General features: G+C 46.4%; 1 protein-coding gene across 2 annotated transcripts in view; it reads right to left on the minus strand.

Moving 5' to 3' along the window:
- ADAMTS10 (ADAM metallopeptidase with thrombospondin type 1 motif 10) overlaps positions 1-23,828 on the minus strand; it is a 143,669-nt gene that overhangs the window by 112,952 nt on the left and 6,889 nt on the right. For both annotated transcript variants that reach the window (XM_069976650.1, XM_069976648.1), the window contains exons 2-4: positions 10,854-11,127; positions 8,944-9,299; positions 6,634-6,787 (exon numbers count right to left, since the gene is read on the minus strand). In XM_069976650.1, coding sequence (XP_069832751.1) covers positions 6,634-6,787; positions 8,944-9,299; positions 10,854-10,953 — 610 coding nt within the window. In that variant the 5' untranslated portion in view covers positions 10,954-11,127. The remainder of the gene's footprint in view (positions 1-6,633; positions 6,788-8,943; positions 9,300-10,853; positions 11,128-23,828) is intronic.

Here is a 23,828-nt window from a genome sequence, read left to right on the forward strand (position 1 = left end):
GGAGGACCACTGGTTTTAGGAGAGAGATGTAGAAAGTGTTTGGAATCCACATGGTGGGAGACAGACAGGGTTTGTAGGTGATCAGATTTTTGTACTTTAGCCCCATAAATGGTCCAAAAAACCATGAGCCTGACTTGTAGCTTGGTATGTTTAGCCGCACATACTTAGCAGACAGCCAGACTTTGTCACCATGAGCAAAGGTTATGGTGGGTCTCCTCGTCTTGTCTGCCTCGGACACCCATCAGGCATTGGTGCGTTTGTTCCCAAATGGCGGCAAATTCTCTGACCCTTTCATCCATGGTGGGACCTCTGAGGGTGTAGATAAAGGCAGTGGAGATTGAGGAGATGTCGCCTGTAGACTATAAAGAATGCAAAGTGACGGAGACAGTTTCCCTGGATTTGATTAACCCTCAACTTGCCCGTTGGTCTCAGGTTGATAAGCCGAAGAAAAGTCTATCTTCCCCTGGAATAGGGAACACAGGGCATGCCTAAACCTGGAAACAAAGTGAGGTCCTCTATCCAAAACAATATGTTGTGGTAGTCTATGCAACAGGAAGAAGTGCTGGAAAAACAGGTTGGCCAGACAAGGAGAAGCCGACAGACCAGGAAGGGGCACAAAATGGGACATCTTGGAAAACCAGTCTGTAACAACCCAGATGATGGTGTTGCCTGCAGAAGAAGAAAGGTTGGTGGCAATATGTGCCCAAGCGTGATCTGGGATGGGCAACAGCTGAAGCAGACAGGCTGGTTTCAGAAGGGAGACCTTGTTTTGGGCAAAATTGATGCAAGAAGCCACATAGTCCTTGATGTGCTATGATAGACAGAAGATACCAGTAATGACAGAGATCAGCTGCCAAGTATTATGGGCTCCAAGGAAGAATGACTCAGAACTCTTCTTTGCTGGGTGCACATAAGTTTTGCCAGGAGAGACACTGGAGAATTGAGATGGCGACACAAACAAGGCGCTTGGAAAGGATGATGTGACAAGAAGCGTCTTTTTGCCTTAGGACATCAGATGCCCATGAGAGAGTGTTGGCTTTTATGTTCTTCTCTGCAGGATGACTAAGTTGAACCTAGAAAAGAAGAGCGACCACCTGGTTTTCCTGGGGTTAAGATGCTAAGCCGCCTGAAGATAGAAGAGGTTCTTATCATCCATGTAGATGATGAATTGGATGATTTGCCCCTTGAATGGCGCCATTCTTCCACAGTCAATTTGATGGCCAAAAGCACTTAATCCCTAATGGTGTAGTTCTGCTTGGCTGGAGAGAAGGTCCTGGAGAAGAAGTCACAAGTTTTAGTCTTCCCCAGGGAATCCTTCTGGGTGAACATTGCCCCGACACCTACTGAGGAAGAATCTACCTCCAAGAAGAATGGCCAGGCAGGGTCTGGACAGGAAAGAACAGGTGCAGAGGCAAAGGCAGATTTCAACTTAGAAAAGGCTCGCTTAGCCCTCTTTATTAAGAGCCCTAATTGGCGTGACAAAGGTGGAAAAGTGGAGAATGAATTACCGGTAATAGTTGGCGAACCCCAAGAACTGTTGTATAGCTTAAAGTCTAACAAGGTGTGGCCACTGAAGAGCCATGACAGCTTCCCTGGATCCATCTGCAGGCCACGTTCAGAAATTATGTACCCAAGAAAAGAGAGGCTGGGCTAATGGAACACGCACTTCTCCAGTTTGGCATAGAGGGGATTGGCTCTTAATCCTTGCAGCTTTTGACATACATGACCCATGTGAGTCTGCAGATCCGGGGAGAACAGGATGTTGTCCAGGTACACGATGACACAGGTGTAAAGTAGATCCCAGAAGATGTCATTGACCGGGGTCTTGCATAACCCAAAGGGCATTACCAGATACTCAAAATACAAATCTCTTGTGTTGAAGACAATCTTCCATTCGTCACCTATTCAGATCAGACTATAGGCGCCTCTGAGATTAAGTATCAGAAAGATCCTTGCTCCATGAAGACGATCGAACAACTCCAAGATCAGGGGAAGGGGGTACTTGTTCTTCATTGTCCTTTTGTTGAGACCCTCGTAGTCAATACATGGACAAAGAGACCCATCCTGAACATAGAAGAATCCAGCGCCAGCAGGAGATGTGGATAAAGTCTTTTTGCAGGTTCTTCTTAATGTACACAGACCATGGCTTCAGTCCCTGGAATCTAGAGAGGTTACACTCTTCTTCTTCAAGGGGGCGTAACACCTGGTAGAAGAGCTATGGAGAAATTGTATGGCTGATGAGGTGATAGCGTGTCAACTTGCTTTTCGGAGAACACATCCTCAAAGTCCTGGTACTGTGCTGGGAAACCAGGCAATGGCTTGGAAGAGTAAGAGGGAGGCAAAGATGACCAACTGTGAGTGGGCTAAAAACCATGCTTGAAGCAATCTGGACCCCAATGCAAGATCTTGCTGGTCTTCCAGTTAAGATTTGGGGCATGGAGTTGTAGCCGAGGGAGACCCAACAGGATAGCTGAAGAAGAGCGGGACAAAACATAGAAGGCAATCATCTGAGTATGTAGCACCCCCAACTGAAGGGTCACCGGTTCGGTCTGGTACTGGTCACTTCACCACTGACAGAGGAAATGTACAGCAGTTTGGCAAGTCAGATCACCGGGAGTTGCCACTTCTGAACCAGGGATGCTGCAATGAAACTGCCTGCAGAGCCAGAATCTAATCCAGGAAGGCAGTGGACTGAAGTCACTGCCAGATGGAGCTGAACCTGGCAAGGACAAGCATAGAGAGGATGTCTTCACACCTAGGGAGGCCTCTTCTACCTGGCCTAGGTGGGGGAGTCTCCCGGCCACTGTGGATGCTGAGGGCAGTTCAGGTGGAAGTTGTTTGGGCTGGCATAAAAGAGGCATAAATTCTGCTCCCGATGGCAAGTTCTTTCCTCTGCCCTCAGACGTACTCTCTCCACCTGCATGGGCATCTCAGATGCCCGCAGTGACACAGGAGTTGTCGGCTTCTGGAATACTAGCAACAGCCGGAACGTGTGGCAAGGATGGAGCAACTTGCGTTCTTGTTGGACCTACTCCTCTTTCTCAGAGAACCGGACGTCAATCTGAGTGGCCAAATGGATGAGGTCATTCAATGAGGTCGGGAGGTCCTGGATGAAAAGCAAGTCCTTCACTCTACTGGAAAGGCCCTTCTTGAAGGTGGTGACTAGAGCCACATTATTCCAGCCAGAGTGCAGAATTGTACTGCATATTCTCCGACGAAAGAGTTCCCTTGACTTAAGTGGAGATGGGTGGGCGGTCTCCTTGGAAGTCACTCGAGCTGGCTCATTTAACACACAGCGAAACCCTGACAGGAAGGCCTGGAGATTGGCGGTGACCAAATCATCCTGATCCCACAGTGGTGTTGCCCAGGCCGAGGCCTTTCCCTCAAGATGGCTGATGACAAATGCCACCTTGAAACGGTCCTTGGTAAATTGGTTGGCGATGAGCTCGATGTGCATGCTGCACTGAGAGACAAAACCCATGTACATCTTTGGATCACCATATATTTGAATGGCAATGGCAGGGGGAGATTGGCCCAAGGGAAGACGCTACTGGCAGAGGAGGTGATAGAGGCACTGCTGAAGCCTGTTGAACCGAAACAAGCTTCTGCAACATGGCGGAGAACTGTGGTAGCTGCTGTGACTGCTGTGCAATCTGCTACTGGGCAACAACTCTGGCAATCTCGCAGACTTCAGGCACCTTTCCAGGATCCAGAGACCAAGACATGTAGGCGTCAGGCAGGACTACAGCAGGACTCATGGCTGATAGCAGGGCTGGAACCAAGAGCAGCTGACATGATGCAAAAAAAACACAGGCAGGAATCACAGAGAATATTGCAACAGGGAATTTTTAGTTCCTCTAGACCACAACAGCCCTCTTCTTCAGGTAAGATAATTTAAAATATAATTTAATGTTAAGAAATAAGAAATAATTCCAAATGTCTCCAAAATCATACAATAAAAACAATGGTCAAACTCTAAGTAAATAACACCGGGTGCCGGACAAATTGTAAACTCATAAACTCATATACCTCCTTATAATCTATGACAATTCGTTCTATGGTTATTCGATCTAACACAATTAAATTATAAAGTCTGTTAGAAAAAAATAGCGCTATTAAAAAATATCAGTTCATATTGGACTTATAGTCCTACTGCAATGTGTTAATCCAGTCTTTGCCTGCAGGATAGATCTGTGCTTCATAAGCCACATAGAGGTTCCGATAGTTCATAGAATGTAGTCTTTGTAGTTGTTTGTAAACAAATAAGTTACTTATATCGGTCGGCGTGTAAAACGCCTCTCACCCGTCTTCCAGTGGCCGCTGCTTCTCAGGATGTCTCCCGCGTTCCTCCTGCGCTAGGACGGGTCTGTATTCTCTACAGGCAAGCTACTGAGACCCAGCAGCGTGTCCTCGTGTCTCAAAGCATGTGCGCACCATCACAGCCTCGCTTCCATCTCAGACTCTCTCTCATCTCCGATGTCTCAGTTTGGAGTGAGATGATGGTGGTAGTAGTGGATGAGGCTGCAGGTTTCGGATAGCGGGGAAATCAGTGACTATTGTCCGGGGGGCTACCAATGCTATCTAGCATAGATGTACTATTACGATGAGAAATGTGAATATAATCACAAAAGGTTCGGACTTTTAGTGTAACTTCAGGATAGCTAGTCCTGTATATCACTTGTCTATACGTTATTCTAATGCCATAAGCGTTTTAAGGTTCTCAGTATTAACCCCTTCGTCAGTAGCTTGCCTGTAGAGAATACAGACCCGTCCTAGCGCAGGAGGAACGCGGGAGACATCCTGAGAAGCAGCGGCCGCTGGAAGACGGGTGAGAGGCGTTTTACACGCCGACCGATATAAGTAACTTATTTGTTTACAAACAACTACAAAGACTATATTCTATGAACTATCGGAACCTCTATGTGGTTTATGAAGTACAGATCTATCCTGCAGGCAAAGACTTAACACATTGCAGTAGGACTACAAGTCCAATATGAACTGTTATTTTTTAATAGCGCTATTTTTTTCTAACAGACTTTATAATTTAATTGTTTTAGATCAAATAACCATAGAACGAATTGTCATAGATTATAAGGAGGTATATGAGTTTATGAGTTTACAATTTGTCCGGGACCCGGTGTTATTTACATAGAGTTTGACCATTGTTTTTATTGTATGATTTTGGAGACATTTGGAACTATTTCTTATTTCTTAACATAAAATTATATTTTAAATTATCTTACCTGAAGAAGAGGGCTGTTGTGGTCTAGAGGAACTAAAAATTTCCTGTTGCAATATTTTCCATATCGGCCCTTCTAGGTAGGGGTTCTCTTTCTTAGTTAAACCTCGACCCGTTCAGTACTTCAATTGTGAGCTGCACCTATCTATTGTTTTCTAATAGGAATCACAGAGAGACTGGGACCACACGCAAGGGAAGCATGCAAAGGCTTCAACAAAGAAGCCTGGTGCATGCTGATTTAAATAGGAGTTGGCTGCAGCCAGCAACCAATTAAGGGCACAATGGCCCTTTTTAATCAGGAGCATCCGGGGCTTGTGTACGCCCTAAGGGGTGGAGACGCTTGCTGGGCCAGAGAGCAGGAGACCGGAGCACAGACACGTAAGATGCCCGGGGGAGACTGAAGAGATGACTGTGCCGGGCCCCTGCACGTGGGCAGCAGGCGGAGCGGGTTTAGCAGTGGCATGAGACGCTGCCGCAACCATGACAATATATGCATTGAAGGAGACTGCATTACACCATATACAGTTAGAAATGTGAGGATATACACCCGAACAAGGTTTCCATCAAGTGATCTTCATCAGACTAAGTGTCTGCTACTTATGCCATTCCATATGTAATACACAGCTAATCTGTATACTTATAAATGATGCAAAATATTGGCAGATAAAGTATGCATGAAAAAACCTAAACATTATTATAAATGTATGCCATGATACACGGTATAGAGATAAAGGCAAAGACCCGCCAGATGAACAAAGGGCATGAGACATTAACCCCTTAAGGACTGAGCCAATTTTCATTTTTGCACTTTTGTTTTTTCCTCCTCATGTTTAAAAGGCCATGGGGCTAGAATTTATTAACCTACAGACCCACATGAGCCTTTATTGTTTGCGACACTAATTGTACTTTGCAATGGCAGACTTAGACACTAGGAAAGGGGATATAGAGGACTTTAAAATGCAGCTGTTTTCAGACATGGATGAGCTGGTGATACCGGTCAGGATATCGAGCCTGAGCCCTACCACCCACAGTGTCTACGGTCGGTACATGGGCATGAGGATTGAACCACAGAGTAATGGGAGAATGTGGCCTGGTTGACTCATGTATACTTTTACATCAAGAGAAATACTGGATGTGTTTACCTTACTTAGGGAATAGATGACACCAAAATGCATTATGGGAAGAAGGGAGGCTAATAAAATTAAGTGTGATGCTCTACACCAAAACTTCCCAATTCCAGTCCTCGTGGCCCACCAAACGGTTATGTTTTCAGGATATCCCATACAAAAAAACTGGAATTGAGAGTTCTATCATTTATGTAGATGTTATTTGGACAAAAAACATGTATCTAAACAATGTTGTACAGAATGGAAAATTGTAAAAAAAAAAAATACCTATTACACCACAGGCTGCGTCAAGGTGCTGTCGTTGCAAGGAAGACCTCTTATAAACCACGTGAGGTGTCCCTTCATTGGTCTTATTATAATCTTCACCTGGCGGCAGTGGTTCAATCAGATATTCATCATCTCCTGACACTATCACCCCGAGCTGAGAAAGAAAATAGAAGATGTTACCATATGCATCTCCCACTTAAGATAAACACCTCTCATTTTTATACTATTTTGCCATTTTGGGTGCCTGGATCCCCTTTAAAGGGTTTGTCCCATCTCAGCCGGGCCACTACTCTCATAGCTGAAAGCTGTGTTCAGGATCCTAGGAAACAAGTCGACAACAGTACAGGGACACTGAGGGGCCAAATTTAAAAAGGAAGCAATTTTGCCAATGCAATACATTTCTTTTGCATTTCCTGTCACCTACCAATAGTTTAGGTGATAGGGATACCCCTTTAAATGTCAGGCATGTCCATTTTAAGTGATTTATTCTGTGAAGCAACTTAATAATATACAGTACATAAACTAAACATCCAGGACATCTTAGAAGTTATTGAAATGTATAAAAAAAAATCATATAAGACATACAGTTAGGGCCAGAAATATTTGGACAGTGACACAAATTTTGTTATTTTAGCTGTTTACAAAAACATGTTCAGAAATACAATTATATATATAATATGGGCTGAAAGTGCACACTCCCAGCTGCAATATGAGAGTTTCCACATCCAAATCGGAGAAAGGGTTTAGGAATCATAGCTCTGTAATGCATAGCCTCCTCTTTTTCAAGGGACCAAAAGTAATTGGACAATGGACTCTAAGGGCTGCAATTAACTCTGAAGGCGTCTCCTTCGTTAACCTGTAATTAATGAAGTAGTTAAAAGGTCTGGGGTTGATTCCAGGAGTGTGGTTTTGCATTTGGAAGCTGTTGCTGTGACCAGACAACATGCGGTCAAAGGAACTCTCAATTGAGGTGAAGCAGAACATCCTGAGGCTGAAAAAAAAAGAAAAAATCCATCAGAGAGATAGCAGACATGCTTGGAGTAGCAAAATCAACAGTCGGGTACATTCTGAGAAAAAGGAATTGACTGGTGAGCTTGGGAACTCAAAAAGGCCTGGGTGTCCATGGAAGACAACAGTGGTGGATGATCGCCGCACACTTTCTTTGGTGCAGAAGAACCCGTTCACAACATCAACTGAAGTCCAGAACACTCTCAGGGAAGTAGGTGTATCTGTCTCTAAGTCAACAGTAAAGAGAAGACTCCATGAAAGTAAATACAAAGGGGTTAAATTTGCCGAAAAACACCTCAAGAAGCCAGCTCAGTTCTGGAAAAGTATTCTATGGACAGATAAGACAAAGATCAACCTGTACCAGAATGATGGGAAGAAAAAAGTTTGGAGAAGAAAGGGAACGGCACATGATCCAAGGCACACCACATGCTCTGTAAAACATGGTGGAGGCAACGTGATGACATGAGCATGCATGGCTTTCAATGGCACTGGGTCACTTGTGTTTATTGATGACATAACAGCAGACAAGAGTAGCCGGATGAATTCTGAAGTGTACCGGGATATACTTTCAGCCCAGATTCAGCCAAATGCTGCAAAGTTGATTGGACGGCGCTTCATAGTACAGATGGACAATGACCCCAAGCATACAGCCAAAGCTACCCAGGAGTTCATGAGTGCAAAAAAGTGGAACATTCTGCAATGGCCTAGTCACCAGATCTTAACCCAATTAAACATGCATTTCACTTGCTCAAATCAAGAGTTAAGACGGAAAGACCCACAAACAAGCAAGACCTGAAGGCTGCGGCTGTAAAGGCCTGGCAAAGCATTAAGAAGGAGGAAACCCAGCGTTTGGTGATGTCCATGGGTTCCAGACTTAAGGCAGTGATTGCCTCCAAAGGATTCGCAACAAAATATTGAAAAAAATATATTTTGTTTGGGTTATTTTTATTTGTCCAATTACTTTTGAGCTCCTAAAATGTGAAGTGTTTGTAAAGAAATGTGCACAATTCCTAAATTTTCTATCAGATATTTTTGTTTAACCCTTCAAATTAAACGTTACAATCTGCATTTGAATTCTGTTGTAGAGGTTTCATTTCAAATCCAATGCGGTGGCATGCAGAGCCCAACTCGCGAAAATTGTGTCACTGTCCAAATATTTCTGTCCCTAACTGTATGTATAGTAATTGTAGAAATATAAGAAGAAAACCACTAAAGATATTTTGGACAATTTAAGTTATTTTGTATGAAAAAAGACCAAAAAAACACAGCTTGTTTAATTTCTGTGAGTTACAATCATCTCACCAGTCCATTGCAGTTGCTAATAGCCACCTTGGAGCTCAGCTGCTGATCTTGTATGTGGCCAACGTAATGACAGTCCTCATACAGCTCATGCTTCCAGTCCAAACCTCCACTTTTCCAGTACTCAACAGTGAAGTGCTGTCCTAGTAGATCTGTTTGCAGGGTGAGGTTGAGCAGGAAGATAGAACTCTGTGCTTGTAACCGGTAGTAAACCTGACGGTCGGATTCATCAGAGATACTTCGTCGAGTCCTGTGGAATCTTGGAGGTGCTCGACGGAGGTCGTAGGTCAGGAAGTTCCCACTCTGGTCCACCTGGGCAGGGAAGGCGATCTCATAATCGCTCAGACGAGAGAGGAAATCTGCTGGGTCAGAGGAGAGGACTTCACTGGCTGCTGTCATCCCAACGATGCAGTGACTTGGGCTGAATTACAAGGCACCACGTCAACCAAAATAACAAGTACAACTTGCAAAATGATTATAGGGCCAAAGTGCACTAATGGTTGGAACATGTTTTGTTATTCTCCTCCTCTCCTAAAATTGTCTTATTGTGGTGCATATTTAATACTTTTAAAGATGAGCAAAGCGGTTTCATTCAGGTTTGTACGAAGGTGAACAATCGGCTTTTGAATCCTGCTGTTTGCCCGCTCTGTGAAGAAGGTGGATACATCCCAAGGACTGTCTGGAAACCACAGGCTGTATCCATTTTTTCCAGTCGGTCCTGGGCAGTAATCACCTTCTCCATGGACCGGGCAGACAGCGGGATTCAAAAGCCGATCATCTGGCTTTGTTTGAACCTTAAAGCCTGCTTTGCTCATCTCTAAATACTATGATTTTAAAGTGTTTTATTTTTCATGATTAATAGACAGATGTATGAAATCCACCGGTAAAAGGGTCTTTAAAGAAGGGCCCTTAGTTATTTGTAAACAGAATATAAGTAGAATAAAGTTTTTTGTTGTTTTAGGTAAAGTCTGAATAGGGCCATAATGCACCTTAGGGTTTACATCCTCTCTACTGTTAAAATTAGTTTCCATAAGTATTCACTGTTGTGTTGTGTGATCTGGAAACTGACAGCACAGTCCTTTATACATATCTTCTATGTACAATATATCCTAAATACAAATGTGTGCTGTCAGTTTCCATGCTTTCTTTCTTGTTGATCGTTGAGTGTTTGTTTGCAACAGCCCGTGGCCAAGAAATCGGCTAATGTAAAAGGGCCTTTAGATTCACAACACAGACGTGTTTGTTTTTTCTGTTGACTTTTATAAATAATTATAAAAAAATCGAAATGGATCAATTTTTTTTTTTTTTGCATACACAAAAACATAGTTGGCCACGTTTTTCTGTAGGTTAAAAGTGACTATTTAAAAACTGGTCTGTTAAATGGACTGCAAAATGCAGTGTGAACCAAGCCTTACATATTCAGGCTATGTGCACACTACGTATGAGACCGTCCGTTCCGTGACCCCGGCCGGGTCACGGAACGGCTGGTCTCTGGCCGGATCATCTCGGCCGGTACTTAAGTACCGGCCGGATGATCTTTCCAGCCGCAGAGCTCTGATGCGGGCGCATCAGCGTGTGGCCACATCAAAGCTTCCCATAGTCCACAGTGAAGCGAGCGTCCGGAGCCGCTCGCTTCACTGTGTGAACTGACAGGTCTTTCTGCGGCCAGAATTCACTGAACTTCGGCCGCAGAAAACTGACCTGTCAGTTTTTTCCGGCGCTGCACAGATCTCGGCCGGCGCGTATACGATGTGTGTACGGTCCGGCCGGGATCCCATTGCACATAGGCTATGTCCCACCCCGCAAAACTACGGCCGTAGTTCTGCGGGGAGAACTACGGCCGTAGTTTTACGCAAAGTGAACATAGCCTCAGACTGGAAGAAGACAAAGATAGTTTCACAATGATCTCTCACCTTCTGACCTCTGTTTGGGGTTCCTTGATCTTTTGAAACTTGAAGACCTTGCTGCAGTCATAGTAAAGGCCAATGCCAGTAGTTCCCAGATAATTTTCATGGCGTCCAGTCTTTTTAGCTTTAACTCCCAATTTAACCATGTCTCTGTCTCTTATGTTTCCTCCTGGGACTACTAACCCAAGGCTTGTAGGGGCATCTTATCCAATATGATTTCCAGTATTTTCTTTGGTCCTTTTCTCTGGTTTATGTATTTAGTAACTATGTGTAAATTGACCTGAAAAAAATATTTTAACACGTTTTTCTTATGGAATTTTCGCGATAAAATACTTCTGATTTAAAGAGTTATCCCAAGATTAAGTCTAGGGCAAAACATGGAGCACATGGTCACATGGATATGATTGCCCCTTTACACTGCAGGGATGGCCCTATACTGCAGCTAATATAAGTGAATAAGGTTGCATTGTGACTCACAGATGGCTGCAACCATGACCCAACAGTTACAAGAAATTGATCCAAGATTAATTTCTTGCGATTATCAGGTTCTGGTTGTGGCCACTTGTAGGCTGGCTTAACACTGCCTTAAAATCTTGGCAAACGCCAATAAAGGTATATACAAAAGAAACCAGCTTACTATACTCGGGGATTGGGAATGCTGAATACAATGCATTAAATGATGGTAGTGGGAAACCTCCTAAAACATGTTATCCGAACCTTAACCTTCAGAAATTGATTCCCGGGACTGCAGAAATTGGATGCCACTAGGGAGACCTAAAAAACATGGATGAAGCCATAGGCCATAGGCTGTTCTATGTTTTCCAGGCAGTCCTAGGGCAGCATCCAACTTCTCCAGCCATTGGAAATAAACCACTAAGCATTAGGGCTTGGATTACATTTCCAAACCCAAACATTTTTACAGATCCACTCAATATTACTCATCATGACCCATTTTGCTTGTTGCTGCCCAAGTTGGTTGTAGCTTTAACCTAAAAGTTAGAACCTTGCCAGAGGATATATGATAACTAGCTGATTGGTTGGGTCTGACTGCTGGGTCCCCCATTACATATGATTATAGCAGTATAATACAGTATACAGTATAAGGCTATGTTCCCACTACGTAAAAAACAAGGCCGTATTTCATAACAACGGCCGTACTTTGCGTTGTTTGCGCAAATACGCCCGTTGTTATCAAATAAGGCTGTGTTTTTTATGTAGTGTGAACCCGGCCTCATACTTATTTACTTGAATACTAAAGTATACTCAATCAACGCAAGAAATCTGTACCTTTTTCTCATGCACTTTTGATAAATTCCCCCCATAGATTTTTTTTTCCTGCCATAAGCAATTTAGTTATGTTTAATTCATAATAATTATGTGTGTAAAATTAAGCCCTTGATGACAGCCACATATAGGGAAATTGAATATCAAACATATTCCAACATAAAGTGACCCTTTTCATACATGAATACTGGGCTCAAAATAGGCAGCTTCCTTACAGGCAGGGCCAGGACAAGGAGTAGGCAGGGGTAGGCAATGGCCTAGGGCGCCAAATGACAGGGGGCGCTAGGCCAAACACGAAAGCAGCATACAGGAGCTGATTACATCAGCCCCATGCTGGAGATGCACCTGTGAGTCTTTAGCAGCTGCTGCTGCTGTACATAGGAGGGGGGAGGAGCGGCTCCCTGCCGGGGACACTGCTCTGGCTGAGCTCACACTGCCAGGAGGCTCTGAGCTGGTGCAGGATGCCAGCATGGAGGAATGTGCAGTGTTACTCACATCCTCTGCTGCACATCCTCCAGCCTCTTGATGCTGCTGAGCTGTCGGGCCAGAGAGGAGGAGGAGGAGGTTGAGGAATGGCAGCCTACAGAGACCACACATGGTGACCAGGAAGTGTCTGCCTGTGCCTTGTGTCCTATCCTGTTAGCCGCTCATCTCTGCATCATCATCATCATCATCAGACCCTCCATGACAGTTCCTGGATGGAGAGAAGGAGAGGAAGTGCAAGCTCCACACACCTAGCTGAGAGGTAGGTGTTTTGTGTCTGTGACAGTTCCTGGATGGAGAGAAGGAGAGGAAGTGCAAGCTCCACACACCTAGCTGAGAGGTAGGTGTTTTGTGTCTGTGTGTGTATACATAAGTGTGTGCCTGTGTGTAAACTGTACATAAAATGTGTTTGTGTAATACATAAGTGTGTGCCTGTGTGTGTATATACTGTACATAAATGTGTGTGTGTGTGTGTGTGTATATACTGTACATAAATGTGTGTGTATACATAAGTGTGTGTATATACTGTACATAAATGTGTGTGTGTGTATACATAAGTGTGTGCCTGTGTGTATATACTGTACATAAATGTGTGTATCTGTGTGTGTGTATACATAAGTGTGTGTATATACTGTACATCAGTGCTTCTCAGTTCCAGTCCTCAGGCCTCACCAACAGGTCATGTTTTGAGGATTTTCTAAGTATTTAACAGGTGATATAATGATAGTCAGTGCATCAGGTATTATCACAGGCGTTCTTTGTATGGGAAATCCTCAAACCATGACCTGTTGGTGAGGCCTGAGGACTGGAATTGAGAAGCACTGCTGCACATAAAAGTGTGTGTATACATAAGTGTGTGCCTGTGTGTTTATACTGTAGATAAATGTGTGTGTGTGTGTGTGAGTGTGTGTGTATACATAAGTGTGTGCCTGTGTGTGCATTTACTTTACATAAATGTGTGTATCTGTATACATAAGTGTGTGCCTATGTGTGTATATATATATATATATATATATATATATGCATAAATGTGTGTGTTTACATAAGTGTGTATACATAAATGTGTGCGTCTGTGTATATATACATAAATATAAATACATAAAAATATATACAACTGGGGCAGCACACAGGGGACATATACCAGTATACAACTGGGGGCAACACACGGGACATATATACAACTAGGGGCAGCACACAGGGGGTCTATATACTACTCGGGGCAGCACACAGGGGTCTATATACTACTGGGGGCAGCACACAGGGGTCTATATACTACTTGGGGCAGCACACAGGGGTCTATATACTACTGGGGCAGCACACAGGGGTCTATATACTACTGGGGGCAGTAGATAGGGGTCTATATACTACTTGGGGCAGCACCCAGGGGTCTATATACTACTGGGGACAGCCCACAGGGGGTCTATATACTACTGGGGGCAGCCCACAGGGGGTCTATATACTAGTGGGGCAGCACATAGGTCTATATATTACGGGGGGCAGCACACAGGGGGCTATATACTACTGGGAGCAGCACAATGGGGTCTTTATATTACTGGGAGCAGCACACAGGGGACATATATACAACTGGGGGCGCGCACAGGGACACCTTAAAGCTATGGGGCCACAGAGTGGTGTAACTACTATATAGGAGTACAGAAGACCTAACTACTGGATGTGCTGGAACCTAAAATTTCTCTGGCAGATTGTGGAGAGAAGATTCACAGACAGGAGGAGACTTCATGGTGGTCCACGCTGGATGGAGAGAGAAAGAAAAGGTGAAAGATCCTGATCACAGAAGACACCCCCTGTGAGTCATTGGATGTAACTGCACTCTGTTATAGAGTTGTAGTGATAGTGGTGTGGCCATATTATTCCATGGTATCATTAGTGATATCTTTCGGTTTTGTTATAAGACAACTACCGAATGTACTGGGGCTCGTAATACAGTGTGGGGGGCAGTTTCCGGGCTTTACACTCTCTGTGGCACACCGATTCTGATAACACTGGGTTGGGGGCAGGGCCGTTTTAATACATTGGTGGGCCCAGTGCACAGCCCTCAAGAGTGGCCCCCCCCCCTCCCTTTCGGCACATTGTATAATGTGCTGAATTTGCCCCCACACTGTATCAAGAGCCCCAATACATACAGTAGTTACCTTATAACACTATTTCCACCATACAGTGATTACATATTACATAAAAACTGCACTAAACAAAACAGAAAGATATCACCAATGATACCATTACATAATACCGCCACATCATGACCCCTAACACTACAACCCTATAACAGAGTGCAGTTACATCCAGTGACTCACCAGGGGCGTCTTCTCCGATAAGAGTCTGTCACCTTTTCTTTTTCTCTCCATCCAGCCTGGGCCACCTTGAAGTCTTCTCCTGGCTGTGAATCTTCTCTCCAGAATCTGCCATACAAATACTTTAGGCTCCAACACATACAGTAGTTAGGTCCCTTGTACCCCTATACAGTAGTTACACCCCTCTGTACCCCTACATAGTTACACCCCTCTATGCCTCCATAGTTTTAAGGTGTCCCTGTAGTATATAGACCCTCATGTGCTTCTCCAGTTATATACAGCCCTCTTGTGCGCTCCTCCATTAGTATATAGCCTCCCTGTGCACTCTCCCCAGTAGTATATAGCCCCCCTGTGCTCTCCCACAATAGTATATAGCCCCCCTGTGCTCTCCCCCAATAGTATATAGCCCCCCTGTGCTCTCCAATAGTATATAGCCCCCCCTATGCTCTCCCACAATAGTATATAGCCCCCCTGTGCTCTCCCACAATAGTATATAGCCCCCCTGTGCTCTGCCCCCAATAGTATATAGCCCCCCTGTGTTCTCCCCCAATAGTATATAGCCCCCCTGTGCTCTCCCCAATAGTATATAGCCCCCCTGTGCTCTCCCCAATATATAGCCCCCTGTGCTCTCCCCAATATATAGCCCCCCTGTGCTCTCCCCCATAGTTTATAGCCCCCTGTGCTCCCCAATAGTATATAGCCCCCTGTGCTCCCCAGTAGTATATAGCTCCCCTGTGCTCCCCAGTAGTATATAGCTCCCCTGTGCTCCCACATAGTATATAGCTCCCCTGTGCTCCCCCATAGTATATAGCCCCCTGTGCTCCCCCTAGTATATAGCCCCCTGTGCTTCCCCATAGTATATAGCTCCCCTGTGCTCCCCCATAGTATATAGCCCCCTTTGCTCCCCCATAGTATATAGCCCCCTGTGCTCCCCCATAGTATATAGCTCCCCTGTGCTCCCCCATAGTATATAGCCCCCTTTGCTCCCCCATAGTATATAGCCCCCTGTGCTCCCCCATAGTATATAGCCCCCTGTGCTCCCCAATAGTATATAGCCCCTGTGCTCCCCAGTAGTATATAGCTCCCCTGTGCTCCCCAGTAGTATATAGCTCCCCTGTGCTCCCCCATATTATATAGCTCCCCTGTGCTCCCCCATAGTATATAGCCCCCTGTGCTCCCCCATAGTATATAGCCCCCTGTGCTCCCCTATAGTATATAGCTCCCCTATGCTCCTCCATAGTATATAGCTCCCCTGTGCTCCCCCATAGTATATAGCCCCCTGTGCTCCCCCATAGTATATAGCTCCCCTGTGCTCCCCCATAGTATATAGCCCTCTGTGCTCCCCCATAGTATATAGCCCCCTGTGCTCCCCAATAGTATATAGCTCCCCTGTGCTCCCCAATAGTATATAGCTCCCCTGTGCTCCCCAATAGTATATAGCTCCCCTGTGCTCCCCCATAGTATATAGCTCCCCTGTGCTCCCCCATAGTATATAGCCCCCTGTGCTCCCCCATAGTATATAGCTCCCCTGTGCTCCCCCATAGTATATAGCTCCCCTGTGCTCCCCCATAGTATATAGCCTCCTGTGCTCCCCCATAGTATATAGCTCCGCTGTGCTCCCCCATAGTATATAGCTCCGTGTGCTCCCCCATAGTATATAGCCCCCTGTGCTCCCCCATAGTATATAGCTCCCCTGCACTCCCCCATAGTATATAGCCCCCTGTGCTCCCCCATAGTATATAGCTCCCCTGTGCTCCCCCATAGTATATAGCTCCCCTGTGCTCCCCCATAGTATATAGCCCCCTGTGCTTCCCCATAGTATATAGCTCCCCTGTGCTCCCCCATAGTATATAGCCCCCTGTGCTCCCCCATAGTATATAGCCCCCTGTGCTCCCCAATAGTATATAGCCCCCTGTGCTCCCCAATAGTATATAGCCCCCTGTGCCCCCCAGTAGTATATAGCTCCCCTGTGCTCCCCAGTAGTATATAGCTCCCCTGTGCTCCCCCATAGTATATAGCTCCCCTGTGCTCCCCCATAGTATATAGCTCCCCTGTGCTCCTCCATAGTATATAGCTCCCCTGTGCTCCCCCATAGTATATAGCCCCCTGTGCTCCCCCATAGTATATAGCTCCCCTGTGCTCCCCCATAGTATATAGCCCCCTGTGCCCCCCCATAGTATATAGCCCCCTGTGCTCCCCTATAGTATATAGCTCCCCTATGCTCCTCCATAGTATATAGCTCCCCTGTGCTCCCCCATAGTATATAGCCCCCTGTGCTCCCCCATAGTATATAGCTCCCCTGTGCTCCCCCATAGTATATAGCCCTCTGTGCTCCCCCATAGTATTTAGCCCCCTGTGCTCCCCAATAGTATATAGCTCCCCTGTGCTCCCCAATAGTATATAGCTCCCCTGTGCTCCCCCATAGTATATAGCTCCCCTGTGCTCCCCCATAGTATATAGCCCCCTGTGCTCCCCCATAGTATATAGCTCCCCTGTGCTCCCCCATAGTATATAGCTCCCCTGTGCTCCCCCATAGTATATAGCCTCCTGTGCTCCTCCATAGTATATAGCTCCCCTGTGCTCCCCCATAGTATATAGCTCCCTGTGCTCCCCCATAGTATATAGCTCCCCTGTGCTCCCCCATAGTATATAGCTCCCCTGCGCTCCCCCATAGTATATAGCCCCCTGTGCTCCCCCATAGTATATAGCTCCCCTGTGCTCCCCCATAGTATATAGCCTCCTGTTCTCCCCCATAGTATATAGCTCCCCTGTGCTCCCCCATAGTATATAGCTCCCTGTGCTCCCCCATAGTATATAGCTCCCCTGTGCTCCCCCATAGTATATAGCTCCCCTGCGCTCCCCCATAGTATATAGCCCCCTGTGCTCCCCCATAGTATATAGCCCCCTGTGCTCTTCCATAGTATATAGCCCCCTGTGCTCCCCAATAGTATATGCGCTCCCCCTCCCATATAACATTGAAAAAAACAAACACTTTTACTCACCTAGGTCCACGCGTTCCTCTTCTCTTCCCTCTTGTGGCCGCACTTCCTGCGATCACAAGAGGCTGCACTCCCCTTACCCTCGTGCCGACGCTCCAGTGACGTCGGGCCCTAGAGGGAGAGTGCGGCCTCTTGTGACCGCAGGAAGTGCGGCCACAAGAGTGACTGACAGGCAGGCCCAGATTGGTAATCTGGCGGAGCGGGCAAATGCCTGCTGGGCCGCCAAGATTACCAGTCAGTCCCAGCCGCCAGTCCCGCTGCAGACTTGCATCGGCCCCCTGCAGAGGTTGAGAGAACATCGCGGCCGCCGGCCACGCTGTTCACTCGGCCTCTGCAAGTTCGGGCTGGGCGGCAAATTCCCCCTGGTTCCCCCACCCCCTGCAACAACATAGGGCCGCTCTGCCCCTATTTCCAGATGTGTAGCAGACATGCCGCACAGGCACGTCTGTCTCCTATAACCTGCTCTCTGACGGCTGACGTCACTTCCTGGACGTGCCGCAGAGGAGCAGACTCCAGGAGGAGAGGAAGCTGCTGCCCCCTGCAGGGCTGTCTGCTCATGACTGGAGCCGACAGGGCTGTCATGAGGTATTATTGCTGCTGCTGTAAGGGGCTGGCTGAGGTCTCACTCAGAGGGGGTCCCTTTGTTGCTGTTAACATAGGGCACTGGTGCCACCTCCCCTTGTCCCCCAGTGTAAGGACCCAACCAACTCTCCCTGCTCCCTCACAGGGACTTTGTTTTCTTCCTGCTTTGCTGTGGGTGCAGAGGGGGTAGGGGAGCACGATACTGGCTGTCAGTAGGAAGGGAGGACCTGTCTGCACCTGAGATTTAAGCAGCTTATTTATGAAAGTAAGTGACTGTTCAAGTTTGCAATGCGCACAGTATGTATATTGTGTGTGTAAAGTCTGTCTGTATGTATATATGTATGTATGTATGCACAGTATGGATGTCTGTATGTATATATGCGATGCCCTTGCCCCTAGGGGCCACTCCGCAGTATAGATGGTGCTAACAGGCAGGAACCGGGGCAGCTGTAGGATAATGTGGTCACGGTGTAGGCACGAGGGTGATACAGCTGGAAACCGGGCTCCTGACCCTGCGGGAATACTGGGCATGCGATTCTTCGTTGTTCTTAGTCAGGGCACCAATTATCACACCAATGCCAAGGTTCAGAAACAACGGTAGTTGTATATTTATTGTAACGGTGGTAACTAGTAGCAACAGTCTCTCCGGATGCAACGGGAATAACGCAATCTTGAATAAAGCAGAGCAATGGGTGATTCTGCAATAGGCTGTGAGAGTAGCGTGCTGAATGATGGGATTAGTAGTGAAATTGAAGTTGAGATGCTGGGTGGAATGAGACTTGAATGAAATACTTGCTGTTGATGATTAGAGAAGATGATGATGAGAGGAACTGAAGAATCGACACCCAGATGAGACTTGAGACAGGAACACAGCCAGTGGACTGGAGCAGCAGAGCACACGCAGGCCTCTCTCTTAGCAGGGAGAGAGGACAAACACACAACCTATCCCCTATGGGGCAGGGAATAGACTGAGGTAAAACAGGAAGTCACATGGTAACCACAGCCAAAAGCTCGATGACCATTGGAGTTACCATGGAAGCAGGGGCACAGTCACGTAACATCCAGCCATTGCTTCATCACACCATTAGGCATATACAGAGAAATATACATGAGAAGTACCATACTTGAACACTAGGAGGCGACATAATACCTTTAGACACTGACACCTGAATACACATGCAATAAATGAATGAAATAGCAGACCTGAATACTGAGAAGGGTGACACAATACACGCAGTTTGCAGTGGACCATAGCTTTCCAGAACAGAACCAGTCACAATAAAAGCAGGAGCATGAGAAGGGCTGTTCTGGGACACTGCATACCTCCCTACAAGAAATGAGCCGACCTCAGTGAACCACAAGCTGAGGTAGATGTGGCCAAATGAACATAGAGGACCAAGAGAACAAGACAAGAGGAAGGAATGTTAGTGTGAGTGAGTATGTAGATGTGTGTTTCCCACGCTCAAGGCACAGGTGACAAGAGAAAATGTGAAGAGAAAGAAAACCCTAGTGGCAGGACTTCACCTAGGGGTGCCTAACGTACTCTGGTTAAAGGTAGTTAGTGCGTGGACCATCTGACATGGAAGCCAGGACAACTTAACTGCTGGCGGGGGACCCTCAATATTCCAGTCAGTTAGACAGTAGGTTTCCAATGAAATGAGTTACCCTACTGGAAAGAGAAGCGTGAAGACCTGTGTACTACCTTGGGTGTCTGTGTGAAGTGTCTTGGACACCTGAAAGAGAAAGAATAAAATAATAAACGCAAACATACATGGGGCCCCTTACATACTGGTCAATCATACAACACAATTATCCAATAGGCCAAACACACGAAAAGGTATCCAAGGTGCAATATGTATGGACAAGTGTGAATGTTAGGTAAGACTATGTGTAGCAACTACTATGTTGGGACAAGACAGAGGTGAACAAACACTGGAAACAAAAGGAAGGGAAACACAAAAGACAACAAATACTGCGAGGTCTGGAGAAGGATTGGCTCACATAACTCTAAAGACATCTGAAGAAAACTGGCTCAAATAATCTTTCCAGCTGTAGGTCTAATAGGTACAATAATATTATGCATGGAGAAAATAGAAGATCCTTCTGAAAAATACACTCTTTAGAAAATATACTCCTTTAGAAATTAGACTTTCTCTGAGGCTATAGATATAAATACGTAGACTGACTTCTTTACTCAGAGGAGGAGGAAACTGTCTGACTCTGACATGAAAATATACACTGTGAGAAAAAAATACTTTTTCAAAAGACACACTTACTCTGAGACTATCTAAACGACTTTTCTGCTTACTCAGAGGTAGGAAAATATATATATATATATATATATATATATATGACTCTGACAAGAAATTAGACGTTTGACTACTGAAGTGCAATACTAAAGTGCAATCATGAAATACAATAATAAACCTCTGACAATCACATAATCATGAAAAGTGCTTTAGGAAGAACTGGATAAGTGTCTCTGTTTGGTAGAGTCTCTTTAGGCAATTTACACCATCGTCCATGTAAAGGCTCTGGGACAGGCACTAGAGAACAGTTTGAGTCAAGGAGTGTCCATCAGCACATAGCTGGATGATAATAAGGAAACTTGGTCAGGAGGACCAGGCACAAAGCTTGAACGTTGCATAGGAATTCTTAATCACACAGGAACAACAACAAAACAGGAACAGTTTAAGGACTTTGGTCTCTATAGCGGATTGGTGGTGTTCCCCGAGTTGAGCGCTCAGACCGTCTCAGCATGAGGTTGGCTTCATGAGTAGCTTGCTCTGGAACAGACTGGGGGTCATTGACAGCAGCTGGTTGAGGAGGAGGAACCGCAGGAGGCGGAGTCGCAGGGGGCAGCACAGCTGGGGTGTTCATCGGAATCCCCTGATAGCCAATAGCCATGAGGAATGGTTCAGTTTGGAACATATCTTCAAGAGAGGCCGGTTTAGATGGAGCCTCTGAGGCTGGCGGAAGTGCCTGTACAGGTGCTGGACAGAATGCTGTGAGGCCTTGCAGATCCTCCCGCACACAGCGCTTTATCCTATTCCGGTGTACAGTTTGAGGGGCCAGACCTGGCTTTTTGACCTCATACACGTCAGTCTCTGGATATGGAATAGCAGAAATGATATAGGGTTCAGGCTCCCATAGACTTTCCAACTTGTGGGTGCGGTGATACTTTTTGAGCCAAACTCTGTCCCCCACTCTCAGTGGTGTGGCATGCGCCCCTTGATTATAAGCATCTTCCTGACGCTGGTGGGCCTCTCCCATCTTCTGGTCGACAATCTCTCGGGCGTCTTGAATCCTCCTCTGATGCTCTTGGACCCAGTCGGTATCAAGCAGAGGGTTGACAGTGTCAGTTACTTGAACTCCAAGCGCGTGGTCTTGAGGAAGCTGACCTTGGCGCCCAAACATCAGATAGAAAGGAGAGTAGCCTGTAGAGCAATGGGTGGTGATGTTATAGATTTCCACCAGCTCATCCAACAGGTGAGGCCATTCCACCCGCTTTGCCACCGAAGCTGTTCTTAGCATGTTGATGAAGACCTGGTTGATTTTCTCACAGAGACCATTGCCTTGCGGGTGATAGGCCGTGGTACAAAGCTTTTTGCACTCGTGGTAAGTGCATAGCTCATGGAAGAGTTGAGATTCGAAAGCCGGGCCTCGGTCTGTGAGCAGGGACTCAGGACAGCCGTAATGTTTCACATATTCTTTGTAGAAAGTGATGGCTGTGGTCCTTGCAGTCAAGTCTCCGACGGGTACCACGACTACCCACTTGGAGTAGTGATCGACCATGGTCAGGGCATAGGTGTATCCACATCTCGTTGGGGCCAACTTCACATGGTCCAAGGCAACAAGCTGATTTGGCCGATAGGACACAATGGAATGCAAGGGAGCTCGGGCCACTCTTCCTCCCCCCTTGGAGATGTTACAGGCGGGGCATTCAGCACACCAGTTCTCAATGTCAGCCCGCATCCCGATCCAATAGAACCGTTGACGGATGGTCGCTTCAGTCTTATGGACCCCGAAATGGCCGGAACGGTCATGGTAGGCATCCAACACCAATTTGGCGTCTCGCCTGGGAATCAAGATCTGATGGCATCGTTCTCCAGAGACGGGGTCCAATGAATTCCTTAGAAGTAGGCCCTTATGAAGGAAGAGCCGATTCCTCTGTCTCCAGAGACGTCTCAGTTCAACGTCTGGATAGGGTCTCTTGATTCTCATGGGGACTCTCCCAGTAGACAAGTAGTCATAGATTTCCCCCAAGACTCTAGACTCATTCTGGATGGTCTGCCATCTGGACAAATCTTGATAGGGCCCGGGTCAGGGGACGTCCCGCTCTCTTTGACCGCCATGGTAGTACTCTGGGTAGCGAATCTCTGATAAAAAGGGGGCATCTCTACATCTTCCCAGTCGTCATCCTCTGGGGCTTCCTCACCTCTAGGCAGTCGAGACAGCAGGTCAGCATTCACATTGGCCTTGCCGCTTCGATACTTGATTTCGAAGTTGAAGTTGGCCAACCTAGAGGCCCAACACTGCTCCAGAGCGCCCAGTCGCGCGGTATTGAGGTGAGCTAGCGGGTTGTTATCCGTATAGACAGTGAACGGTGTAGCCGCGAGGTAATCTTTGAATTTTTCAGTAACGGCCCACACCAGCGCAAACAACTCCAATTTGAACGAGCTGTAGTTACTATCATTCTTTTCAGCACCTCTTAAACTTCGGCTGGCATAGGCAATAACTCTTTCCTGATTACCCTGGACTTGAGACAGGACAGAACCTAGGCCTTCAAAGCTGGCGTCTGTGTAGAGATGGAAAGGCTGACTATAGTCAGGGTAAGCCAGGATGGGAGGCGAGATCAACAGGGCCTTCAGGGTTTGAAACGCTGTCTCCTGACGTTCAGACCACTCTATGGGTAGTCGTCGACTGTATTTCTCTCGAGGGCAGCCACGGAGTAGCTCATTGAGTGGTTCAGCCACCTGTGCGAAGTGGGGTATGAAGCGGCGGTAATAGCCCGCAAATCCAAGGAAGCTTCTCACCTCTTTCACCGTCTTGGGAATGCCCCAACTCTCCACAGCCGAAATCTTCTCGGGGTCAGGTTGGATCCCCTCGGCACTTACGACATGCCCCAAATAGTTCACCTGCGGTTTGAGGAGATTGCACTTCGGTTTGATCTTGAGGCCATGGTCAATAAGGACTTGAAACACTTTGGCTAAGTGATGAATATGGTCCTCATAAGTGCGAGAGTAGACAGTGACGTCGTCCAGGTAGAGCAATACACTTTGGAAGTTGACGTGACCGAGGCACCTCTCCATTAACCGCTG

The sequence above is a fragment of the Dendropsophus ebraccatus genome, chromosome 7, assembly GCF_027789765.1.
Source record: "Dendropsophus ebraccatus isolate aDenEbr1 chromosome 7, aDenEbr1.pat, whole genome shotgun sequence".
Classification (NCBI taxonomy): Eukaryota; Metazoa; Chordata; class Amphibia; order Anura; family Hylidae; genus Dendropsophus; species Dendropsophus ebraccatus.